This window comes from Oncorhynchus masou, chromosome 8 (assembly GCF_036934945.1).
Source record: "Oncorhynchus masou masou isolate Uvic2021 chromosome 8, UVic_Omas_1.1, whole genome shotgun sequence".
Classification (NCBI taxonomy): domain Eukaryota; kingdom Metazoa; phylum Chordata; class Actinopteri; order Salmoniformes; family Salmonidae; genus Oncorhynchus; species Oncorhynchus masou.
Genome location: NC_088219.1, coordinates 15,436,333 through 15,459,795, shown reverse-complemented (window position 1 = coordinate 15,459,795; position 23,463 = coordinate 15,436,333). Strand labels below are relative to the sequence as shown.

At 42.4% G+C, this 23,463-nt stretch overlaps 1 protein-coding gene across 1 annotated transcript; it reads left to right on the top strand.

Annotated features, from left to right (window-relative positions):
* The first annotated feature begins 260 nt into the window (after positions 1-260).
* Positions 261-22,002, top strand: LOC135543872 (GDNF family receptor alpha-4-like). Its single transcript, XM_064971191.1, has 8 exons — positions 261-749; positions 9,088-9,351; positions 9,454-9,546; positions 9,770-10,121; positions 11,699-11,808; positions 12,115-12,249; positions 15,212-15,369; positions 21,355-22,002. Exons 1-8 carry the CDS (start codon positions 698-700, stop codon positions 21,550-21,552), a joined length of 1,362 nt encoding a protein of 453 aa, XP_064827263.1. The 5' UTR covers positions 261-697; the 3' UTR covers positions 21,553-22,002.
* Positions 22,003-23,463: the final 1,461 nt, after the last annotated feature.

Here is a 23,463-nt window from a genome sequence, read left to right as displayed (position 1 = left end):
ACCCTACTTTAGTTTTTGCCTTAAGTGACAATCTGTCTCATGCAACCATACCAAATGTAACATATCATACACATTTGAGGGTCCCGGATTTACATTTACTACATTACGTCTAGTCTATGAGACCAGGCTGCACATCGGGGTATGGCTATTCACACTTTTCTGTCTGTGTATTACATTTACTTGGGGGCCAATCACAACACTGCTTGATGTTTGAGATGCGACATGCAGTCTGACTAATCTATTTTCAACTCTCGCAACCGCAACTACGGACCGACGACGCAAAGCGACATAAGTGCAATTGATAATTATTCAAAACGAATTCAAGTGGACTGGCCTCTGTGTCGCTTGACAGCTTCTAGAAACTTTGGAGGGACATTTTTCTAAATTGGTGGTGACACAAGACCACGGAACGCTTGCAAGGGTTTTTGAGTATTCTTGACCACTGCAGGCTAATCAAAATATACATGTAATTTATTTTACTGCCACCCTCTCTTAAAAAAAAACACGTGACAACTGCAATCACTGCATTCCTGCGAGTCCAGGTTTAGGAATTGTCACACATTTGCAAGTATCGGCTACCTTGTTTCAGTCGATCCTGGGACAAACGCGGTGAGGCTGGATGTTGCAGGCGGTGGGTCAGTGAGCGCGAGGACCAAGTACCTCTACGAAGTCCACAACTCCCGACCTATCTTACCTGATGCCGTGCATGATGATTGTCCTTGGAATACTTATGAATGTCCTCAGTCATGGTAAGCGAAATTCGACACACTCAGCCACAAATAGTATTTTTTTTTCTCCATCTTGTACTTGTGTATTCTGAATTGATAAAAAAATTACCCAGCGCATTTTGCACTTCAATGTGCACCTCGTTGAGAAAATCCAATCTTTCCTAAACTGTTACGCTGTAAAAGCCTTTTACACCATTTCTGGTTGTCTGTCACTTTCGAATATAGGGGTTCAACCGACGGACAGTCGGTCAGGGGACTTATTTTTTCTAAGGGATCTCCGGAGATCATAATTGCGGTGCTTCTATTTCCAAATATAGCAGGTCAATGGTTCAGAAAGCACTCATTGGATGAGACAAAAAGTGAAATAGGCTACAATGGTTTCACTTGACTTTTTAACAATGCAGGCCTGGCGAGAGTATTGACAATCCTTTATAGTAAGACGATATGAATCATTTACAGTAGGCTAGGCCGATTATTAGTCTTAGCTAAACCAATATCAATTTATTTTAAGCCCATATATATATTATATATATATATCAATAAGCTTTATAATTTGTACTCTTTTTAGGAGCAATATGGATAAGTGTTACATGTTTTTTTTTTAAGGAAATTGCAAGTCACTTAAGAATTGCATAAACTGTTGTCCGAAGTTTCACGTTCATGATGCCTATACAAAATTGCATTCACTATTGTGCTCATTTTAATTTAGCATATTCCATGTCTAGGAAACTCATGTATGTGTCCCCTCTTTCTATTGGTGACAAATGAGCTATATATTTAATTGCTGGTCTTATAAAACGTCATCTTTCATACCAAGACTCTGTACCTGAAACGGAAGCACTTAAATCAAGGCATGCCAGAGAGCGAGATGGGGTGATATATGGTTATAGATATAGTTATGACCATAGCTCGATGACATCATTTTGAAGTTTTATCCTGCCCTTATCCTTAAACAACCACACAGGAACAAGTGTTCTGCCTCATCCTTTAACCGTTTTACCCTGCTTTTCTGTCTTGTTTTCATGGCGTTGTTTTACTGATCTAGATAGATACCAGATAGATATCAACATTTTACATCTACCTTAGTTAATTGTGATTTATTGGGAAAACCACTGGCTTGCTCTTCCAAGACAAATTCTCACAAAGGTGTGAGCCAGAAGGCTGGTATAATTAAGCAATAAGGCAGAGGGGATGTGGTATATGGCAAATGTGTTATGTATGAAGCAACGCAGAGTGCTAGGACACAGCCCTTAGCTGTGGTATATTGGTCATATATCACAAACCCAGAGGTGCCTTATTGCTATATTATAACCTTGTTACCAACATAATTAGATTAGTAAAAATAAATGTTTTGTCATACCCATGGTATATGGTCTGATATACCATGACTTTCAGCCAATCAGCATTCAGGGCTCGAACCACCCAGTTTATAAAACAATTTAACTGCATTCTGCCATGAGGCCTGCTCTTATTGTATTGTGACTTAAAGAGAAAGGGGATACCTAGTCAGTTGCACAACCTAATGCATTCAACCGAAATGTGTCTTCCGCATTTAACTCAACCCCTCTGAATCAGAGAGGGGGAGCAGGGGTGCAGTTGTTGGGGTTAACTGCCTTGCTAAGGGCAGAATGGCAGATTTGTCCACCTTGTGGATTTGAACCAGCAACCTTTTGGTTACTGGCCCAATGCGCTTAACCACTACTACCTGCCACCCCAAAACAAACTTACTTGGTAGCACTGTTCTCAGGCGCTTGCCAGACTGATCGTTTAGATTGTGGCTATAAATACAGCCCAGTGAAGAATGCATTATAATGACCCAATATATCATCATAAATCACATCCCTTCAACATTCACATATTTCAGAGTATTCAAATTGCTGTGTTTGTTCAGGACGTTTCTCTTGGAATGATTACAATTTGTCTTGAACAATAAACCATGTTGTCGTTGTCATTATTCTTTGATCTGGAAATCAGTCAATACCCTACTCTGAGATCAATATAATAAAGTTAGAAGTATGCTTGAATCAAACTTAGAATCCCTCCAAACGGGAAGCCACGTCACCGTGCTTCAACTAAACTCAGCCCCCACATACATCCCGGGCTGTGCATTCCCATTGGCCATGGCCACCATCCCACTTCTGATGCCAATATAGCAAACAGCGGGAGTGGGGTGCAAACCCGTGTCACTGGTGTAAAATGCAAACACCATACGCAAGTTCGCACCAATACGGTTGACCCAGTTGTAATGTGGGGCCTCTGGGGTGGAGCAGTGGTCTAAGGCTCTGCATCACAGTGAAGCTGTGCCACGAGAGATCCTGGTTTGAGTCCAGGCTCTGTCGCGGCCGGCCGCGTCCGGGAGACCCATGGGGCGGCGCACAATTGGTCCAGCATCGTCCGGGTTAGGGGAGGGTTTGGCCGGCAGGGATGTCCTTGTCCCATCGAGCACTAGTAACTCCTGTGGCGGGCCGGGCGCAGTGCACGCTGACATGGTCGCCAGGTGCACGGTGTTTCCTCTGACACATTGGTGCGGCTGGCTTCCGAGTTAAGTGGGCATTGTGTCAAGAAGCACTGCGGCTTGGTTGGGTTGTGTTTCGGATGACGCACGGCTCTCAACCTTCGCCTCTCCTGAGTCCGTAAGGGAGTTGCTGTGATTGTAAAGATTGTAACTACCAATTGGATACCACGAAAAAGGGTAAAAAGAACAAAAATTAAAATAAAGAATAACCTCACAACACTACCACCTTTGTTTACAAAGTCCTGCTCCACAAACTTCAGACTTCCCTAACATCACTGTTAAGATTTGAAATGATAAGTTACCAAACCCGTTCACAGGGTTGGTTAACTTTGGACACTCCTTTGGTGTCTGGAGAGGAAGGTATCTTCCTTGCACCTTATGTTTGGAATGATCAACAATACACTTAGGGGATAGTTTTACTGACGTGTCCGTTTTTTATGATTATGTTTGCTTTTCTTGTGTTGTGTATAATAATGTTGATTTTATTGTGTATATGAATGTGTAGTTTTAATGAGTATATTGTATTTTGATGTGTATTGTGGTGCTGTATATGGCTTATCTGGAAAAGAGACATTAGTCTCAGCATCAACTCCCTGTCAAAATGAAATAAAAGTACAGGCAGTACAGTCAGAACAACAACACAACAACACTACCACCTCAGTACAGTCAGAATAACACCACAGCAACACTACCACCTCAGTACACCGTCAGAATAACACCACAGCAACACTACCACCTCAGTACACCGTCAGAATAACACCATAGCAACACTACCACCTCAGTACACAGTCAGAATAACACCACAGCAACACTACCACCTCAGTACACAGTCAGAATAACACCACAGCAACACTACCACCTCAGTACACAGTCAGAATAACACCACAACAACACTACCACCTCAGTACAGTCAGAATAACACCACAGCAACACTACCACCTCAGTACACTATCAGAATAACACCACAACAACACTACCACCTCAGTACAGTCAGAATAACACCACATCAACACTACCACCTCAGTACACTATCAGAATAACACCACAACAACACTACCACCTCAGTACACAGAATAACACCACAGCAACACTACCACCTCAGTACACAGAATAACACCACACCAACACTACCACCTCAGTACACCGTCAGAATAACACCATAGCAACACTACCACCTCAGTACTCCATCAGAATAACACCACACCAACACTACCACCTCAGTACACCGTCAGAATAACACCACACCAACACTACCACCTCAGTACACCGTCAGAATAACACCATAGCAACACTACCACCTCAGTACACCATCAGAATAACACCACAACAACATACTGTAAGTGTGTCTTGTCAATACCTCTTAAAGTCAAACCTGTTACAGAAAAGTAGACTAACATAAGCAGCAGCAGCAGTGTGTGTCCATCGTATCCGATGAGGACTTCCTTTGTATCTATTTGTTGTTGTTGTTAAACAGTAATCTGACTGCATTCATACAGGCAGGCCAATTCTGATCTTTTTTTTCCACTAATTGGTCTTTTGACCAATCACATCAGATCTTTAAAGATGAGATATTTTTCTGAGCTGATCTGATGGATCAAAAGACCAATTCGTTTAAAAAAACATCTGAATTGGGCTGCCGATCTAAACACAGCCGTAGTAACTAAAAATCCCATCCGTAAACCCCTTTGTCTATCGCAGACAGGACATGTCAAATCTTGGTTTGGTGGGGCGCGCACACACACACACTGTGATACGATTACTTCACTGCACGCTACCAGGAGCCATGTACAATATGCACTAATCTCTGGAGATTGATACACAGAATGATGTCACCTTTAAAGAGTGCCATCAAAGACTTCTTGGACACCACTGAGTCACAAACTGGGTGGCAGCTGGCAGTAATGTTGACATGATGTGTAAACCAATAAACGCAGATGTTTGAAAATGAGTTAACCAGTAGAGAGAAAAAGACATACAGTCAGTCAGGCATTCAGTCGATAGAGGGAACATTTGCGTGTGTATTTTGTTGATAACCTTGATTTGGAACTCCAGGAGCAGATGGCACAGAGCTCTATCCATGGTTGGGATGGTAGCCCAGAGTGGCTGTGTGTGTGTGCGTCAGGTGTTTTCTAAGATATGTTTTGACATCTTTGCGTGTATGTATTTGTGCACATCACACACTGCTCACAGTTTAGGCCTAGGTGAGTATTTGTGCGCTCTTGTGAGTGTGTGCCAGTATTTGGCTATGTATGACCCCGGCCCCCCCCCCACACACACACACACACAAGATGCACCCTACATTCCCTGCCCTATCAAGGGCTGCTGTAATGTCTTGGCCAGTCTTATTAAAACCACAAGTCTTGTATGTATAACACTTACCAGAGCACAAGACCAACTTCCACAAATCCCAGAAGATGTATTTTCATGTTTATTTTCATCTGACTAATCATTGCATATTTCCTCCCCTTTTTTTAAAGACCGTTAGGAACACAAAGTAAAGGAGTAATTATCTTTTTACCCTTCCTCTTATCTCTGTCCCTCTTATCTTCATCCTTCCGTCTTTCTTTGTCGGTATGAATAAGCAAATAGGCCATCTTGGCTTTGCCTGTAAAATAAAATTAATGATCAGTGATTTCAGGATGCTGTTTTCTTTTTCATTCAATCATTTTTCAACGTCCTTATAGTTCAGGTCAAAATGACAAAACAAATGATCTACCTTTGTGTATATGTCTACAGGTTTAATGATTTTACTTTGCTTTTCTCTTTGAAACAAAATAACTCAACTCACCCTAGGTATTTAAAGGCTGGTATAAGAGGAAGGACTGCTTGTTCTGCTCATTATTGTATATCTATGTCTTTCCCCACGACAAAGAGTTGTTATTGAAACCTCATACTGGGCTGACCTTGTAGCCTTGTGATATGTCAACCCCGGGAGTGGGAACCTCTGAAGTGGACCCTCCCAACATGTTTGTCATCATCACCACTTTACAGAGTTCACTAAAGTTGGGTGAATGTCTTTCATTATGTTTCTCTTTCACCGTATGTTTGTAGCAGTTATTATCCAATAGTCAACCCTCAATTACCCCAGAACAACAAGGCTGATGTGCACTGAGGATATTAGATCCTGAAACTCCTCCAGTGTTTCCATGTTTCCAAAATGGTTACCAAAATGCCTCCGAAGGAATTGTTGTAGACGAGATAAGCTAGATGGTGGAATCCACGGGTTGCAGAACTACTTAGGTGTATTTGGAGGGTGAGTTAGTTAGGATGATATCTATGAGGGTGCCCGTGTTTACGGATTTGGGGTAATATCTGGTAGGTTCATTGATAAATTGTGTGAGATTGAGGGCATCCTTAGATTGCAGGATGGCTGGGGTGTTAAGCATGTCCCAGTTTAGGTCACCTAGCAGCACAAGCTCAGAAGATGGATGGGGGGCAATCAAATCACATATGGTGTCGAGGGCACAGCTTGGAGCAGAGGGTGGTCTATAGCAAGCGGCAACGGTGAGAGACTTGTTTCTGGAAAGGTTCATTTTTAGAAGTAGAAGCTCACATTTTTTGGGTACAGACCTGGATAGTAAATCAGAACTCTGCAGGTTATCTTTGCAGTAAATTGCAACACCGCCCCCTTTGGCAGCTCTATCTTGTCGGAAAATGTTATAGTTAGGAATGGAAATTTCAAGGTTTTTGGTGGTCTTCCTAAGCCAGGATTCAGACACGGCTAGGACATCCGGATTGGTGGAGTGTGCTAGGGAAGTGAATAAAACAAACTTAGGGAGGAGGCTTATAATGTTAACATGCATGAAACCAAGGCTTTTACAGTTGCAGAAGTCAACAAATGAGAGAGCCTGGGGGATGGGAGTGGAGGTAGACACTACAGGGCCTGGATTAACCTCTACATCACCAGAGGAACAGAGGAGGAGTAGGATCCCTCTGTGACTAGTCAGTGTAGTTTTGTTTTGTGTGTGTAACTTACTGTGTATGGGTAAGAATGGATGAATAAATAAATGTGTGTGAACTTCAAATGATGTGGAACAGTGTATGTGTTGATATGTGGTTTGTGGCTGCTCTTATGACATTAACCTCAAGCGGGTCACTGAGCTAGAAAGCCATCAGCTTTGCCTCACAAATTCTATAACTCGCCCCACTGAGAAATCAATAGAGCGCATTAAGCCTTACATATCACGGGTATTCATCTCTCCTCCTCACTCTTAAGATGTTCAGTGTTTTCCTCTTACGCCTTACCTTTCCCCTATCGCATCGCACCCCTCCCTCCCTCCACCCATTTTGTCGTCAGTGAAACTGCCCAATGTAGCGTGGCGACTGTTCATCATTGTGTCAATAAAGATGCTCAAGTCGTTATCATAATTATCACTTCTCTGCCTGACAAGATTTAACCGAGCTGGTCTGTACCTGATATGGGTCGTAATGATGTGTTTGTGTATTAAGATAGTCTCTCTGAAACAAAAGTTGCTGATGGTGTTTATCTTGGGCCTGGTCAGCCTTAGGGACCGAACATGCTGGAGTGGAGAGTAATGAACAAACCACTGTCCATAATGGAGATTACTGGCAGGCTGTTTAATTGCACAACCTAAGCCGGGGGCCATGCCTGCTTTTCTGTGATTCTACTTTATCATGAGGTGTGTGTGTGTGTGTGTGCCACATCTCCTAATACTCCTCATCCACCACATTTTTCACGGGGACATGAACATGGCAGTAGCTAAAAGAAGACAATAACAATGACTTCTCCAAATTGATGAGTTAAACTCTTTGGGAATTAATGTTCTTCACGTTTCAATTTATTCAATAACTTCTCTCTGTAACCAGAAGACTTTGAAAAGGGCAGCGCTCTCATCTGTATGAACATGCTGGCTGCCCCACAGGACTCCATATTCCCCAACCTATCAAATGAGCTTAGAATGCATGTGATTTATTCCATTGACTGTGCTTCATTAGGATGTATATGGCATTTTAGATGTTCATAAAAATGCACATTTTGCAGTTAGTTTAATATTAATGTATTTAAGTGCTTGGTGTCCTTAATATGATCCGTTACACTTACATTCTGGATCTCATTACCATATAATGTTACATGGCTCGTGGTCCTGTATCTTGGTGGGAGATCCAGAGTTTAAGCGCTTGCCTTGCCAGTCTCGTCTGCAAGGGTCCCCTGCCTGCAATGACGGACCGTATCCCTCTGGTTTTGATGTGTCTCCTGCCCGATTGAGATGTGGACCTCATGGGGCGTCTGTGATTGTAACCACACGCCACTGGAATCTGATTTCAGCTGTACTGTGCGCTCCCAGCCAGCATGGGCTTAATTGAAGCGTGTGACCATTTAATCAGGATGCCCCTTAGTGTGTGTGTGTGTGTGTGTAGGAGCGTGTGTGTGTGGGCCTATAGCTATATACATGGTTTGTTTGTTTGCAGGTATGTGTGGGTGTGAGCAAGAGAGAGAAAGAGTCTGAATAGCATGTTGAATGAGGATATAGCTGCAAATCCGGATCCCATTTGTAGTCGGACCTTTAAAACCATCTGGGAAAAAGCTGCATTTGCCACTTGGCAAAACATTTTTCAATACTACCATGAATGAGCTGAATTGAAGTTCCCCTTAACTGAACAGTTGTGAATTAAACAACGTTGCTATCCACTCTTTTACTTAACCTCTTCAGTCTGTGACTCTGCCTGACCTTTATCCTGACAACTGATGGGGCTGTCAGTTCTTCACAGAACATAATCAATACTCTAAAGTGTTTTGTACACTGTCACTCGACTCCATCTATAACTGGTCAGGACCACCGGTGACCAACTATAATCATGTTCCCCATCCTCCACCTCTTCCAGGCAGCGTGCTGTCAGGCTCCATAGACTGTCAGGAGGCTGAGCGAGGCTGTGTACAGGAGCAGGAATGTACAGCAGTGTACAGGGTGCTGGAGTACTGTGCTGCTGAGGAGGCCGTGTCGCCCCTGGGCCAAGACGCCCGGGGGGAGTGTCTGGAGGCCCAGAGCGCCCTGCAGCAGTACCGCCCCCTCCAGGCCTGCAAGTGCCAGCGCGGCTCCCGCCGGGAGGAGCTGTGCCTCAGGGTCTACTGGACCATCAGATTCGCTGGTGAGTTTCACTGTGTGTGTTTTTTGTATTTTTATGTGTTTCATTGTATCTCTGTGTATGTGAGATGTTTTTCTCTTGAATGTCTTTGTGTTGTCGCTGCAGTGTATAATGAGTACGAGGTGTCTCCGTATGAAGATCTGGAGGTGGAGTTTGTGAGGCACATAGAGATGTCACGCATGGCCTCCATCATGGCAGGTACTGCTTCACACCCGTCACTACACAGCTCGCTCTTATTGGAACATCTGCCTCCTCTCTGAAGAATGACTAGGACAGTCTGGGATGTCCAGAATCATGTATTTCATGATTTTGTCTTCCTTTCTTTCTTATTCATTGCCCCCTTTTTCCAACCCCCCACCTTCCTCCATTCTCCTCTCTGTTTTCTTTCTCTCCTCACCCTACCACTCCTCCCTCCACCCAGCCTCCTCTTTTCCTCTGGATGGGCAGAACCAGTGTCTGAAAGCAGCCCAGGACTGTGGTCTGTATGAGAAGTGTGGTTCTCTGAGGTCGGAGTATGTTGTAGCCTGCACCAAGCGGGCTCCGGGCTCCGACGGCAGCTGTAACAGACAGAAGTGCCACCGGGCACTGCGGCGCTTCCTGGAGCGGGTACCAGAGGAGTACAGCTTCGCCCTGCTATTCTGTCCCTGCTCTGATGCCCTCTGTGGGGAGCGCCGGCGGAAGACCATCGTACCGTCGTGTTCCTATGAGGAGAGAGACAGCAAACCCAACTGCCTCAGCCTGCAGGGCTACTGTGCCAGGGATGAGCTGTGTAGGTGAGCTGAGCTGGTTGGGGAAACATAGTTTCTGGGAGGTGTGTGACATCAGGCTAAACTTTTCCACTCCACATTAAGTCCTGAATCGAGGCACATTAACAGTTATAATCACAATGCAAATAGGTTATAGAGTGTGAGGTTAGACAGAGGCGGAGAGGACTGGATGTATCTATTTCATCAACCATTTGAATGTTTGCAATCCTATCAGTGCAAGAGGTTCAGACAAATAGTTACAGTGCAAACAGTTCCAAGGTTTGAGTTCCCTATAGGGAAGAGGTTGTTCACTAATCTTCATCATTGATAACATCCAGAATAATAAGGACCAATGATACGTTGATAAGGCTCTGCGATGACTCAGGCTGCAGTGTTTTTATTCCACTGGCTACTCAGTGATGTTTTGTATGGTTGAGTATGCCTGTGGAGCAGGTGAGAGGTGTTAATGTGACCTAGATGGGAATTATGAATACACAACTGGGTTTGACTATAAGTGTGCTTATCAAGTCAAATCAAATCAAATTCAATTTGTCACATGCGCTGAATACAACAGGTGTAGCCCTTAGTGAAATGCTTACTTACAAGCCCTGAACCAACAATTAAGTTCAGAAAAATACCTACAAATTAAGAAATAAAAGTAACAAATAATTAAAAGCAAGTCTATATTCAGAAAATATGATACATATACATACAGTGCCTTGCGAAAGTATTCGGCCCCCTTGAACTTTGCGACCTTTTGCCACATTTCAAACATACAGATATAAAACTGTATTTTTTTGTGAAGAATCAACAACAAGTGGGACACAATCATGAAGTGGAACGACATTTATTGGATATTTCAAACTTTTTTAACAAATCAAAAACTGAACAATTGGGCGTGCAAAATTATTCTGTCTTTTATACAGGTAACGAGTTCAAACAGGTGCAGTTAATACAGGTAATAAGTGGATAACAGGAGGGCTTCTTAAAGAAAAACTGACAGGTCTGTGAGAGCCGGAATTCTTACTGGTCGGTAGGTGATCAAATACTTACGTTATGCAATTAAATGCAAATTAATTACTTACAAATCATACAATGTGATTTTCTGGATTTCTTTTTAGATTCTGTCTCTCACAGAAGTGTACCTATGATTAAAAAAAATTACAGACCTCTACATGCTTTGTAAGTAGGAAAACCTGCAAAATCGGCAATGTATCAAATACTTGTTCTCCCCACTGAATATATATACCGTATATATTTAATGCATACATACAGGAAAAATCTAATATTCAGAATAATATTGCAGCACCTCGAGTCTCATGTTTCAGGTCAATGTTTTGAAAAATGTGTATTAAGAAACATTGCGGGTGCTCACATGATTCCAAGCTTGAACGTTCTCCTCCTCTTAAGTTTTCCTGTGCTTCAGATTCTGCCTTTTGCTAGGTACTGCATCCAAAAAACATAATTGTAAAGACGCCCTCAGAAAATTACACTGCCAAGTTGCCAACCCAGTATTGGCACCTGTGTACAAATATGTTTTTCTCTTTTTGTGTGTTTGTGTATGGGTGTGTGTTTGTGTGAATGTGTGTGTGTGTGTCTATCAGATCTCGTCTGGCTGATTTCCAGCACAACTGCCAGCCCTCGTCACATTCTCCCTCTGGCTGCATGAGAGAGAGTGGAGCCGTCTGCCTTAAGGCCTACGCCGGGCTCATAGGTGAGCTGGAGAGAGAAAGGGATTGAGGGGGAGGCAGAGAGGAGATGGAGGGAGAGGATGGAAGAGGGATTAACAACACAAGGAAGGAACAATGTTAGAGAAGAAGTGCTGAGTTGGCTTCAAGGGCCTTTTAATAAGGTCATTGTTGTTAGCTTTTGCTAACCTTAAGGTGTAGGTAGGCACTCATTTCATTGCCAATTGGCTTGTTTGGCTTTTCATCATACGCTCCAAGTTTGTATGGAAATCAGGTCTGCTGACACATCTATGTGAACCCAACCTGCTCCTGTGTGTGTCTTTGTCAACCAGGCACCATCATGACCCCCAACTATGCCAACAATCTCAGTATGGACGTGTCCCAATGGTGCACCTGTGAGGGAAGTGGGAACCAATGGCAGGACTGTCTGCGCATCATGAACATGTTCCACAGAAACGTCTGTCTGCGTGAGTCATACTCCCTCCCTCACCCACCCACAATGACACCCCCTACAGGCTGCTGCTGCTGCAGCAAGAGCACTGGTCCTATGAGCCTACTTGAAATCAGCAGATTACACAAATACATTAGCGGGCGGTCTGTAGCCCAGTAGCCCTAGAGAGCTGCTTACTTTTTCTGTATGGTATACTGTAGCACAGCGCTTAATTACAAATGTTGATGGACAGCGTTGTTAAATGAAAACGCTTTATTCACATTGGATTTTACACATTGAGCATGCAACTGAGGTAAATAACAAAATAACTTAATTATTGCCAAGCCTTATTAAAGAGCCACTGCCCCTAAAAAACAACTTCTTGTATTGAAAAACGGCCTATGTGGCATCGATATGAGCCAGAATTATTTATTCTAGTGTCAAAATGTACTACAAGTAGTAATTGGGTTCAATTTGGTCATAAAGTCAGTCTCATCCAAAACTGAGATGTATAAGATGATAGAAAGAAATGGTATGTCACAGAATGAAAGGTACTGCAACAGAATGAAGGGTACTGTAACAGAATGAAGGGTACCGTAACAGAATGAAGGGTACTGCAACATAATGAAGGGTACTGCAACATAATGAAGGGTACTGCAACAGAATGAAGGGTACTGTAACAGAATGAAGGGTACCGTAACATAATGAAGGGTACCGCAACATAATGAAGGGTACCGCAACATAATGAAGGGTACTGTAACAGAATGAAGGGTACCGTAACAGAATGAAGGGTACCGTAACAGAATGAAGGGTACTGCAGCAGAATGAAGGGTACTGTAACATAATGAAGGGTACCGTAACAGAATGAAGGGTACTGCAGCAGAATGAAGGGTACTGTAACATAATGAAAGGTACTGTAACAGAATGAAGGGTACTGCAGCAGAATGAAGGGTACTGCAGCAGAATGAAGGGTACTGCAGCAGAATGAAGGGTACCACCGTAACAGAATGAAGGGTACTGCAGCAGAATGAAGGGTACTGCAGCAGAATGAAGGGTACCACCGTAACAGAATGAAGGGTACCATAGCAGAATGAAGGGTACCACCGTAACAGAATGAAGGGTACCGTAGCAGAATGAAGGGTACCACCATAACAGAATGAAGGGTACCGTAGCAGAATGAAGGGTACCACCGTAACAGAATGAAGTGTACAGTAACAGAATGAAGGGTACCACCGTAACAGAATGAAGTGTGCTGTAACAGAATGAAGGGTACCACCGTAACAGAATGAAGTGTACAGTAACAGAATGAAGGGTACCACCGTAACAGAATGAAGTGTGCTGTAACAGAATGAAGGGTACCACCGTAACAGAATGAAGGTAACAGAATGATGGGTACCGTAACAGAATGAAGGTAACAGAATGATGGGTACCGTAACAGAATGAAGGTAACAGAATGATGGGTACTGTAACAGAATGAAGGTAACAGAATGATGGGTATAGTAACAGAATGAAGGTAACAGAATGAAGGGTCCCGTAACAGAATGAAGGTAACAGAATGATGGGTACCGTAACAGAATGAAGGTAACAGAATGATGGGTACCGTAACAGAATGAAGGTAACAGAATGATGGGTACCGTAACAGAATGAAGGTAACAGAATGATGGGTACTGTAACAGAATGAAGGTAACAGAATGATGGGTACCGTAACAGAATGAAGGTAACAGAATGAAGGGTCCCGTAACAGAATGAAGGTAACAGAATGATGGGTACCGTAACAGAATGAAGGGTACTGTAACAGATTGAAGCGTACCGTGACAGTTTTCCTTTGGTTGGGTTTATTTCAATCCTGCCCATAGCTGGCAGCATCCAAATAATAATCAATTCAGAGTGCAGCTGTACACGACTGGATCATAATGGCCATGGTCAATTTGGTTTGACATAAGATATCCTTATGGGGCTCGTTAGGGACCATAAGTAAATTACACAATGTACATGGGACAATACTTTAAAATGTCAATAGCTCCAAATTTCTATGAAAATCTCAAACCAACTGTATATTCTAGAAATTCATATACAAATATTTAAAGGATTTAATGAGACAGCCAAAAAGATGTGCAATATGAAAACATTGTCTCATTTACATTGACGGTATCTGACTAGCCCCAGAGATAGACTATCCAATGTTAAACCAACTTTGCCACGATCACACACCAGCCAGCTGAAGCTAATTGGCGAAGGAAGTTGGCTATCACTAGCTATCCTAGGCGACTTCAAGACGCAAGACCTGTTTAGACTGTTTCAAGTGATCTAGAAGGGTGAATGACTGTAACTGTGTGCTGTTTAGGCAGAGTGAATGTACAAATGCTTGCCACACACACAAGTGAACACACCCATTAACCCCCCCCCACCTTTAAGGGTTCAATGCCCAGTTGATTAATGAATTCATGACTACTATGAATAATTCTGAGGACATTTGTATCATCAGCAGTGGGTAAAATAGAAGTGATGATGATGATGATGATGATGATGATGATGCTAATGGACTGTGATGATGATGGATGATGATGGAGATGGATGGTGACAATTTATTTTTTAATTTCTTATTTTACCTTTATTTAACTAGGCAAGTCATTTAAGAACAAATTCTTATTTTCAATGACAGCCTAGGAACAGTGGGTTAACTGCCTGTTCAGGGGCAGAATTTTTAACTTGATTTTAACCTGCAACCTTCCAGTTACTAGTACAAAGCTCTAACCACTAGGCAACCCTGCCGCCCCAGGGTGGCCTGGTGGTGATGATGGTGATGTGACAATGATGGTGGTGACGATGACGATGATGGATGGTGATAATGGATTGTGGTGATGATGATATGGTGATGATGATATGATGATGGATGGTGATGATGATATGGTGATGATGGATGATGATGATGATGGATGGATGGTGATGATGATGATGGATGGTGATGATGATAATGATGATGTCTGTTGTATTCTCAGGAAATGCTATCAGTTATTTAGGTGGCTCTTCCCCTCGCCCTGTGGAGAGCACCACCCTGCCCCCTCGTCACCACGCATCAGCCACCCCCTCTCCACACATCTTTCAGGACAAGGACAAGATCAATGTCAACGTCAACATTTTATCAGAACGCAACAGTGTAAGTACTCTTCATTGCCTTACCAAACTCAGTCTGCATAAAGGCTGTACACTAACTTAAAAACAATGGTGGACAAAAATCTTGTTCCGTGGGTGTTTCTAAAGTTTCTTCTCACTTGGTCAGGGATGCTCTGTGAACTGCATGAGGACCCATGGTGTGACATGAGCGCCGACGGAGCTGCCTGAGTGTCAAAGCTCACTTACAGTCCTGACCTGAGATACACTCCCAACACATCTGTCTCAACACAAGGCTCACAGTCAACACATTACTGACGCATTGAACAGAGATCCAGGATTTCCTCCTTACCTTTCTTCTCACTATCTCTCTGTCCCTAGCTTCCTCTCACTCCCTCTCTCACAGTGTGTGAGGATTAGGCAGAGGTGTTTGCAGGAGGGAGCATCAATCCTCTTGAGTTGTTGATATTCATTTATTCACACCCATCTGTCTCCTATCTTCCTTTCTCTTGCCATCCTAATCCTCCTCACTCCCTTTCTCCTCTCCTTTACACAGTTCCAATCCCTCCCTCTCTTCTCTACTTCTAACCTAAGTCTCTATTCCCACAACAAGATATGAAGGAGCATCTGAGGAGCGGAGTGGCGAAAGAGAATTCTACTTTTCAATTCACATTACATCCTTGCCTTACCTTTCGTTGTCGCTGACAACACAACATTCTTGGTATGCAGCTCAACATTGACTGTAAATATCACAGTAGCCACTAGCCAGTAAGCACAAACATTCAACAATGACATAAACTTATCTTGTAAAACATATTACACTATTGAATAATGCAACCAAACCATATTACACTCTTCAATAATGCACCAATTCAAAGCATGTATGTGCAGACAATTAAAGGGTTTATTTTTGTTGTCTGTAGGCTACACTCTTTACATTTGAACTTCAAGACAAAAGCACAGAGTTACTATGACAGCCTTCATCAAGTACGGTTAGCCTATCAAAAATGAATGATTGATTGATCACACAAATAGAAAAGTACAGTAGGCCTACCTTACAACAAACCAGGCTTCATTTAGATTAATATGTGGCTCTCGAGTGGTGCAGTGGTCTAAGGCACTGCATCTCATTGCTAAAGGTGTCACTACAGACCCTGGTTTGATTCCAGGCTGTATCACAACCGGCCGTGATTGGGAGTCCCATAGGGCGGTGCACAATTGGCCCAGCAACATCCGGATTACGGTTTGGCCGGGGTAGGCCGTCATTGTAAAAAATTATTTGTTCTTAACTGACTGAAAACATGGGTATAAGTGAGTTCACCACGACAAGCTCTTTTATATGGAAGCCCATACCTGCCACCAAAAATATAAATAAAATAAAATACCTCATGATTTGCCAACTTGCACAATTAGTCTGTGATTTAGTCTGATCAACTGTAGACTACTGTTAACAACTACAGCTGCAGGCAGCTGAGAGAAGCCAAGGCACTCTATTCCTATCTGGGCCTGGCCAGAGGAAATGTAATGTGATGTTTTTATAGCCTAAGCTACAGTTGAAGTCCGAAGTTTACACACACCTTAGCCTCAAGGTGTTCAAACTCAGTTTTTCACAATTCCTGACATTTAATTCTTGTAAAAAATCCCTGTCTTAGGTCAGTTAGGATCACCACTTTATTTTAAGAATGTGAAATGTCAGAATAATAGTAGAGTGATTTATTTCAGCTTTTATTTATTTCATCACATTCCCAGTGGGTCAGAAGTTTGCATACACTCAATTAGTATTTGGTAGCATTGTCTTTAAAATGTTTAACTTGGGTCAAACGTTTCAGGGTAGCCTTCCACAAGCTTCCCACAATAAGTTGGGTGAATTTTGACCCATTCCTCCTGACAGAGGAATAACTGAGTCAGGTTGGTAGGCCTCCTTGCTCGCACACGCTTTTTCAGTTCTGCTCACAAATTTTCTATAGGATTGAGGTCAGGGCTTTGTGATTGGCATTCCAATAGCTTGAATTTGTTGTCCTTAACCTCTCTGGTACAAGTGGGACAACAGCCAGTGAAATTGCAGGGCGCCAAATTCAAAACAGAAATCCCATAATTAAAATTCCTCAAACATACAAGTATTATACACCATTTTAAAGATAAACTTCTTGTCAATCCAACCAGTGTCCGATTTCAAAAAGGCTTTACTGCGAAAGCACACCATGTGATTATGTTAGGTCGGCACCTAGTCACATAAAACCATACAGCCATTTTCCAGCCAAGGAGAGGGCTCACAAAAGTCAGAAATAGCATTAAAATGAATCAATTACCTTTGATCTTCATCTGGTAGCACTCCCAGGTCTCCATGTTCGACAATAAATGTTTGTTTTGTTCGATAATGTCCCTCTTTATGACCAAAAACCTCCTTTTTGTTTGCACGTTTTTTCCCAGTAATCCGAATGCTCAAGGCGCGTGCACTAAGTCCAGACTAAAAGTTTTTTTAAAGTACAATAAAAGTTAGTAGAAACATGCCGAGTGATGTTTAAAATCAATCCTCCGGTTGTTTTCGTCTTAAATAATCAATATTATCAATATTTCAACTAGACAAAAGCTTTGTCAATAGAAAAAGATTAACAATAGAGGCACATTCCCGATCAGGCGCATGGATGATGTCTGGAAATTTCCACTGGCCACTGATTGAAAGTGCTGTATCTCCCTAATATTTCAGAGTAAAAGTGAACTGGAATCCTAAGTCTTTATATGGTACATAGGCTTTCAATGGAAAAACAGCCTTTGAAAATAATAGTACTTCTGGTGTCATGCCCTGGCCATAGAGAGGTTTTTATTCTCTATTTTGGTTAGGCCAGGGTGTGACTAGGGTGGGCATTCTAGGTTCTTTATTTCTATGTTGGCGTGGTTCCCAATCAGAGGCAGCTGTCTATCGCTGTCTGTGATTGGGGATCATGTATAAGTTGTCCTGTTTCGTTTGGGTTTTGTGGGTTGTTGTTTTCTGTTTAGTGTCTGCACCTGACAAGACTGTTTCGAGTGTTTTGAGTATTAAGTTTATCATGAACACTTACCACGCTGCGTTTTGGTCCACTCATTTATACGATGATCGTTACATCCTGGTTGGATTTTCCTCTGGTTTTCGCCTTCCATATCAGTTCTGTTATACTCACAGACATTATTTTTAACAGTTTTGGAAACTTTAGAGTGTTTTCTATCCAACTCTACTAATAAATCTACTAATCTATTTATATGCATATCCTATCTTCTGGGCCTGAGTAGCAGGCAGTTTAATTTGGGCACGCTTTTCATCCAAAATTCCAAATGCTACCCCCTACCCTAGTGAAGTTAAGCCATTTTGCCACAACTTTGGAAGTATGCTTGGGGTCATTGTCCATTTGGAAGACCCATTTGCGACAAAGCTTTAACTTCCTGACTGATGTCTTGAGGTGTTGCTTCAATATATCCACCTAATTTTACCCTCATGATGCCATCTATTTTGTGAAGTGCACCAGTCCCTTCTGCAGCAAAGCACCCCCACAACATGATGCCGCCCCCCCCCCCCCCCCCGTGCTTCATGGTTGGGATGGTGTTCTTCGACTTGCAAGCCTCCCCTTTTTCCTCCAAACATAACGATGGTCGTTATGGTCAGGTTATGTCGATATAGAACTTGTTTTACTGTGGGTATAGTTACTTTTTTACCTGATTCCTCCAGCATCTTCACAAGGTCCTTTGCTGTTGTTCTGAGATTGATTTGCACTTTTCGCACTAAAGTACGTTCATCCCTAGGAGACCAAACGTGTCTCCTTCCTGAGCGGTATGATGGCTGAGTGTTCCCATGGTGTTTATACTTGTGTACTATTGTTTGTACAGATGAACATGGTACCTTCAGGCATTTGGAAATTGCTCCTAAGGATGAACCAGATATACATTTTTTTCTGGGGTCTTGGCTGATTTATTTAGATTTTGCCATGATGTCAAGCAAATAGGCACTGAGGTCGAAGGTAGGCCTTGAAATACATCCACAGGTACACCTCCAATTGACTCAAATGGAATTTCTGAAATTATCCAAGCTGTTTAAAGGCACAGTCAACTTAGTGTATGTAAACTTCTGACCCACTAAAATTGTGATACAGTAAATTATAAGTGAAATAATCTGTCTGTAAAACAATTGTTGGAAAAATGACTTGTGTCATGCACAAAGTAGATGTCCTAACCGACTTGCCAAAACTATAGTTTGTTAATTAACAAGAAATTTGTGGAGTGGTTGAAAAAAAAGTTTTAATGACTCCAACCTAAGTGTATATAAACTTCCGACTTCAACTGTATGTATTTATAGCCTAAAATAGGCCCAGTTATTTGTATTCTGAGAAAATGTGAATCTGATCAAATGTGGTTTATATTCACACTTTGGGGGCTCGGCGACCTAGGCCTTTTTAATCCAAAGTTATTGACTGGAATGAATCAATGAATCGTAAGCTATAAAAAACAAAAAGTCGCACACTCCATATATATCTAAACTCCCAGTAATTTATTGGGGAAATCACCAACGTTTCGGCAACACTGTGCCTTCTTCAGGGTGATGTCATGAGTGCTTGTACAACCAATGACAATAGTGAGGGGTGTGTCATAATTATTAGATTGATTAATTCAATCAACACAATAGTGATGACATACTGTATGAGTGTCTTTTTAATTACCCATCAAAGACCTAACGATGCAACCCTGCATACAGCCAGCTCGCAATTGTTGTCCTTTTGTCTGTGTAATGGGTTTTAATGTTTTCATCCTCCCTTGGACGAGGAGTTTTTCCAGGAGTTTATTAAAAACCATATAACCTGATTAGAAAAGTAATCTGGTCCCATCATAGCCCGTATCACAGCCCATATAAAAATTTTTTTTTTTTACAGCTGATTTATTACTATGACCTATGCTGCAGCTTGGGTCCGGAGTTGGTTAGGTTAGCCTACTAAAGTCCCAGGAAAACAATTTCCCCCCTACCGCTCGCTCCAGGACCTGCCACCTCTGAAATCACCACACAATGTTACAAATGAAAGTCTCAAAAATAAGGAAATTGTCTAAACATTGCTGCTGTTTCAAAAATATTGCTCTGCTTTTAGCATTTATACTGTTGGCTCTATGAGACAATTCCTTTTACGCTGTCCTGCTTCAAGGGGGCAACTGTCCTCCGGCGGTAGCGTTCAAGACATAGCAAGTACGCAAGTTTACATTTGAGTAATATGTGTAGCAGATGGTATTTTTACTCTACTAGTGTATTAAGTGTGAAGAGGCTGTAAACCTCCCTCCCCCTGAGTGCAGGTTCAAGATGTTCCTTTGTAATACACTTCTCACTCAGTTGATCCAATACCATGACCAAGATTCTCACCTTTCTTTCTAATAAAGAAAGATGCTGACACCTTTTGAATTCTGAATTCAACACCTAAGTACAACATGTTTCGTTTAATGCTGAGTTGCCATTCGTGTCTTTTAGGAAGCTCATGACTACTCACTGCAAATAATGGATCTTATTTTCTTCCAAGCTTGATTTTCTAATCCAATTTTCTATCACTATTTAGTTCTACCAAGCAGATACAGCATGCACAATATGCGGTAGTTACCTGCAAGTTCTGCTCCCTTTATTTTAAAGTAACTTGTTTCCAGATTTCCATGAATTAAAAAGCAGCTTTTCTGTGTTGGAATGTTGCGGACGTATACCGGTCGTTAAAAATATTAACGCGAGTAGACTAGTGATTGGACAGCTCATCCTCTAGAGCGCTGATTGGCCAACTCATCCTCCTCAGGGAGATGACATGTTCTATGAGGAAATAGCAAACATTTTTTAAATGGTAAGTTTGAGATACATGTTTGAGTTGTTTTTTTTAACGTGGTTTTTCTCCAATTTATGCTTTGGCCACAAATACGAGTATAGGATGAGCATTATTTGGATATAAATTAACAGAATATTAACTATTAAAAGTGAGATTTTCACTGGGCAGTTACTTTAATAACAAATGATTTATTATATTACATCCCCTCTGTCTTTCAGGTGGAGGACAACGAGGAAGAGGAGGTAGAGGAGGAAAGCCAGGAATTCAATGTTATCCCACTGTATTCTGAGAAGGAGAAGTCTAGTGTGGGCTCCGGGACCCGAGGAGGCCGTAGAGGAGCGGCAAGCCAGACAGCACCCATGCTGCCCCTGCTGCTGCTGCCTGCTGCTATGCTGGGCTGGTGGTGTCCGGTATAACGAGCCCCCCTACTACCCCTCTTACGATCAGCTACAGTATCACATTCACTGGGTCACCTCCACCATGGCACTGAGACTGATGAGGAGACTTAAGGCTGAGGGAAGAACAACCACAATGAGGAAATGGACATTCACACCTTTCTATTATGGCACTCTGTCTTACATTCATTTCATGCTTTCTGTTTTCCTTTGTTACTTTCCATCATTATTTTTCTGCAATCTCTATCTCTCCTGCTCTGACTGCTCATGGTCTTTAGTAGTCCTAGCTGCCCATCTCTTAGCTCTTCTCTCTCACATCAGTACACATGGAGTTGAACAAGCTGTGCAGATAAATAAATAAATGGATGAATTAATAAGGTCTGTCTGGAGGAATCGATGTGGCTGTCTGTCCAGTGCCTGCCTCAAGATTGGGCATCCAGCTCCACTCTCCCTCTTCATGAGGAACCCACATCGCCCAAGGCCAGTAACAACACCTATCTCAAAGAAAACATGACCAATGATTGGTGGAACCATGATAGTTCATTCCTTTTGATATATCTTGATATCTTCTCTCTCCTTTGTTATCTTCCCTTATTTCATCATGCTATGTTCCCTTGGATAGCAGGGTTGTTGGGTAAGCCACTTTGTCTATGTTGTCTTTGCCATAAGCCAATAACTAAAGAAAAGATAGATTGAGGGATGATGTTGTTTTGTAGTTCTTCCTCCTATCTCTATGTTGTTCCCTTTGTTTGCTTCCTTCTTCATCACTTCAGACTAGATGCCACTGGCCCGTTGTTTCCCCTCTCTAGTTCATACACCACTTATTCTCCGCTTAGTTGAGGTCTGAAAAATCCACCACAGGCACAATGAGACAAAATTCTAGTAATGACAACGGTCGAGGAAAGCGGAATAAGCAATAAAACATGAAATCAGATAGCTCAGCGGGCAGGTGCTGAGGCCGTCTGGGTTTGGGCTCAGGGGAGAGAGGAACCAATTTACTGCTGTCTGAGGTTCACAAATGCTTTCTGTCCCTAGGTGTTGTTATAGTTTTGGAGAGACAATATCACACTTAGCCATGCTTTTCCTGACTGTGTTTGATCAGGGAGAAAGTGGGGAGATGGGGTACTATAGAGCCTCTGGCAACTCTGATCATTGAGCATCACATTGAGCCTTTCTCTCTTTTCTCTCTCTCTCTCTCTCTCTCTGTCTTTGTCTCTGTCTCTGTCTCTCTCTGATAAATCTTTTGCTGATGTCAATGTTTTTTTCTTCTTGCATCACTCATTTTCTTGTGAACTTGGAAAATTAGCTCCCACCTGAGTGGAAGTAGGTAAAATGCTGTTGGTGATGGTTAAAGGGGGACCTACTTTACTGTGGAATTGTGAACGTGACGTTTATTTATCGACATCTTTCCCTTCTTGAGGGAGATGTTAGATAAGACTCATGTTCTCACAGATAATACATGATGCTTAAAAGAGATACATATTTACTGGGCATATCAGTGCTACAGATGTCTCTGCCAGCAGCATACCACCCTGCATCCCACTGCTGGCATGCCTCTGAAGCTTAGCAGGGTTGGTCCTGGATGGGAGACAAGATACTGCTGGAAGAGGTGAAGTACCAGTAGGGGGTGCTCTTCCCTCTAAGGAGATCCCATGGCTGTGAAGGGGACACTGCCCTGCATATGGTGCTGTCTTTTGGATGGGACTTTAAAACGTCCTGACTGTGGTCAGTAAAGATCCCATGGCACTTATTGTAAGAGGAGGGGTGTGACCCTGGTCTCCTGGCTAAATTCCCAATGTCTTGCCATCAAATCAAATTGTATTTGTCACATGTGCCGAATATAACCTTACAGTGAAATGCTTACTTACAAGCCCATAACCAGCAATGCAGTTTTAATAAAAATATGTGTTAAGTAAAAATTAGATGAGTAAA

Bases quoted from the DNA above. Each gene is read 5' to 3' on its own strand.
- LOC135543872 (XM_064971191.1), top strand. From the start codon at position 698: ATGCCGTGCATGATGATTGTCCTTGGAATACTTATGAATGTCCTCAGT. The intron at 11,809-12,114 runs GTGAGCTGGAGA...TTTGTCAACCAG, and splicing joins GGCCTACGCCGGGCTCATAG to GCACCATCATGACCCCCAAC. The intron at 12,250-15,211 runs GTGAGTCATACT...TTGTATTCTCAG, and splicing joins CCACAGAAACGTCTGTCTGC to GAAATGCTATCAGTTATTTA.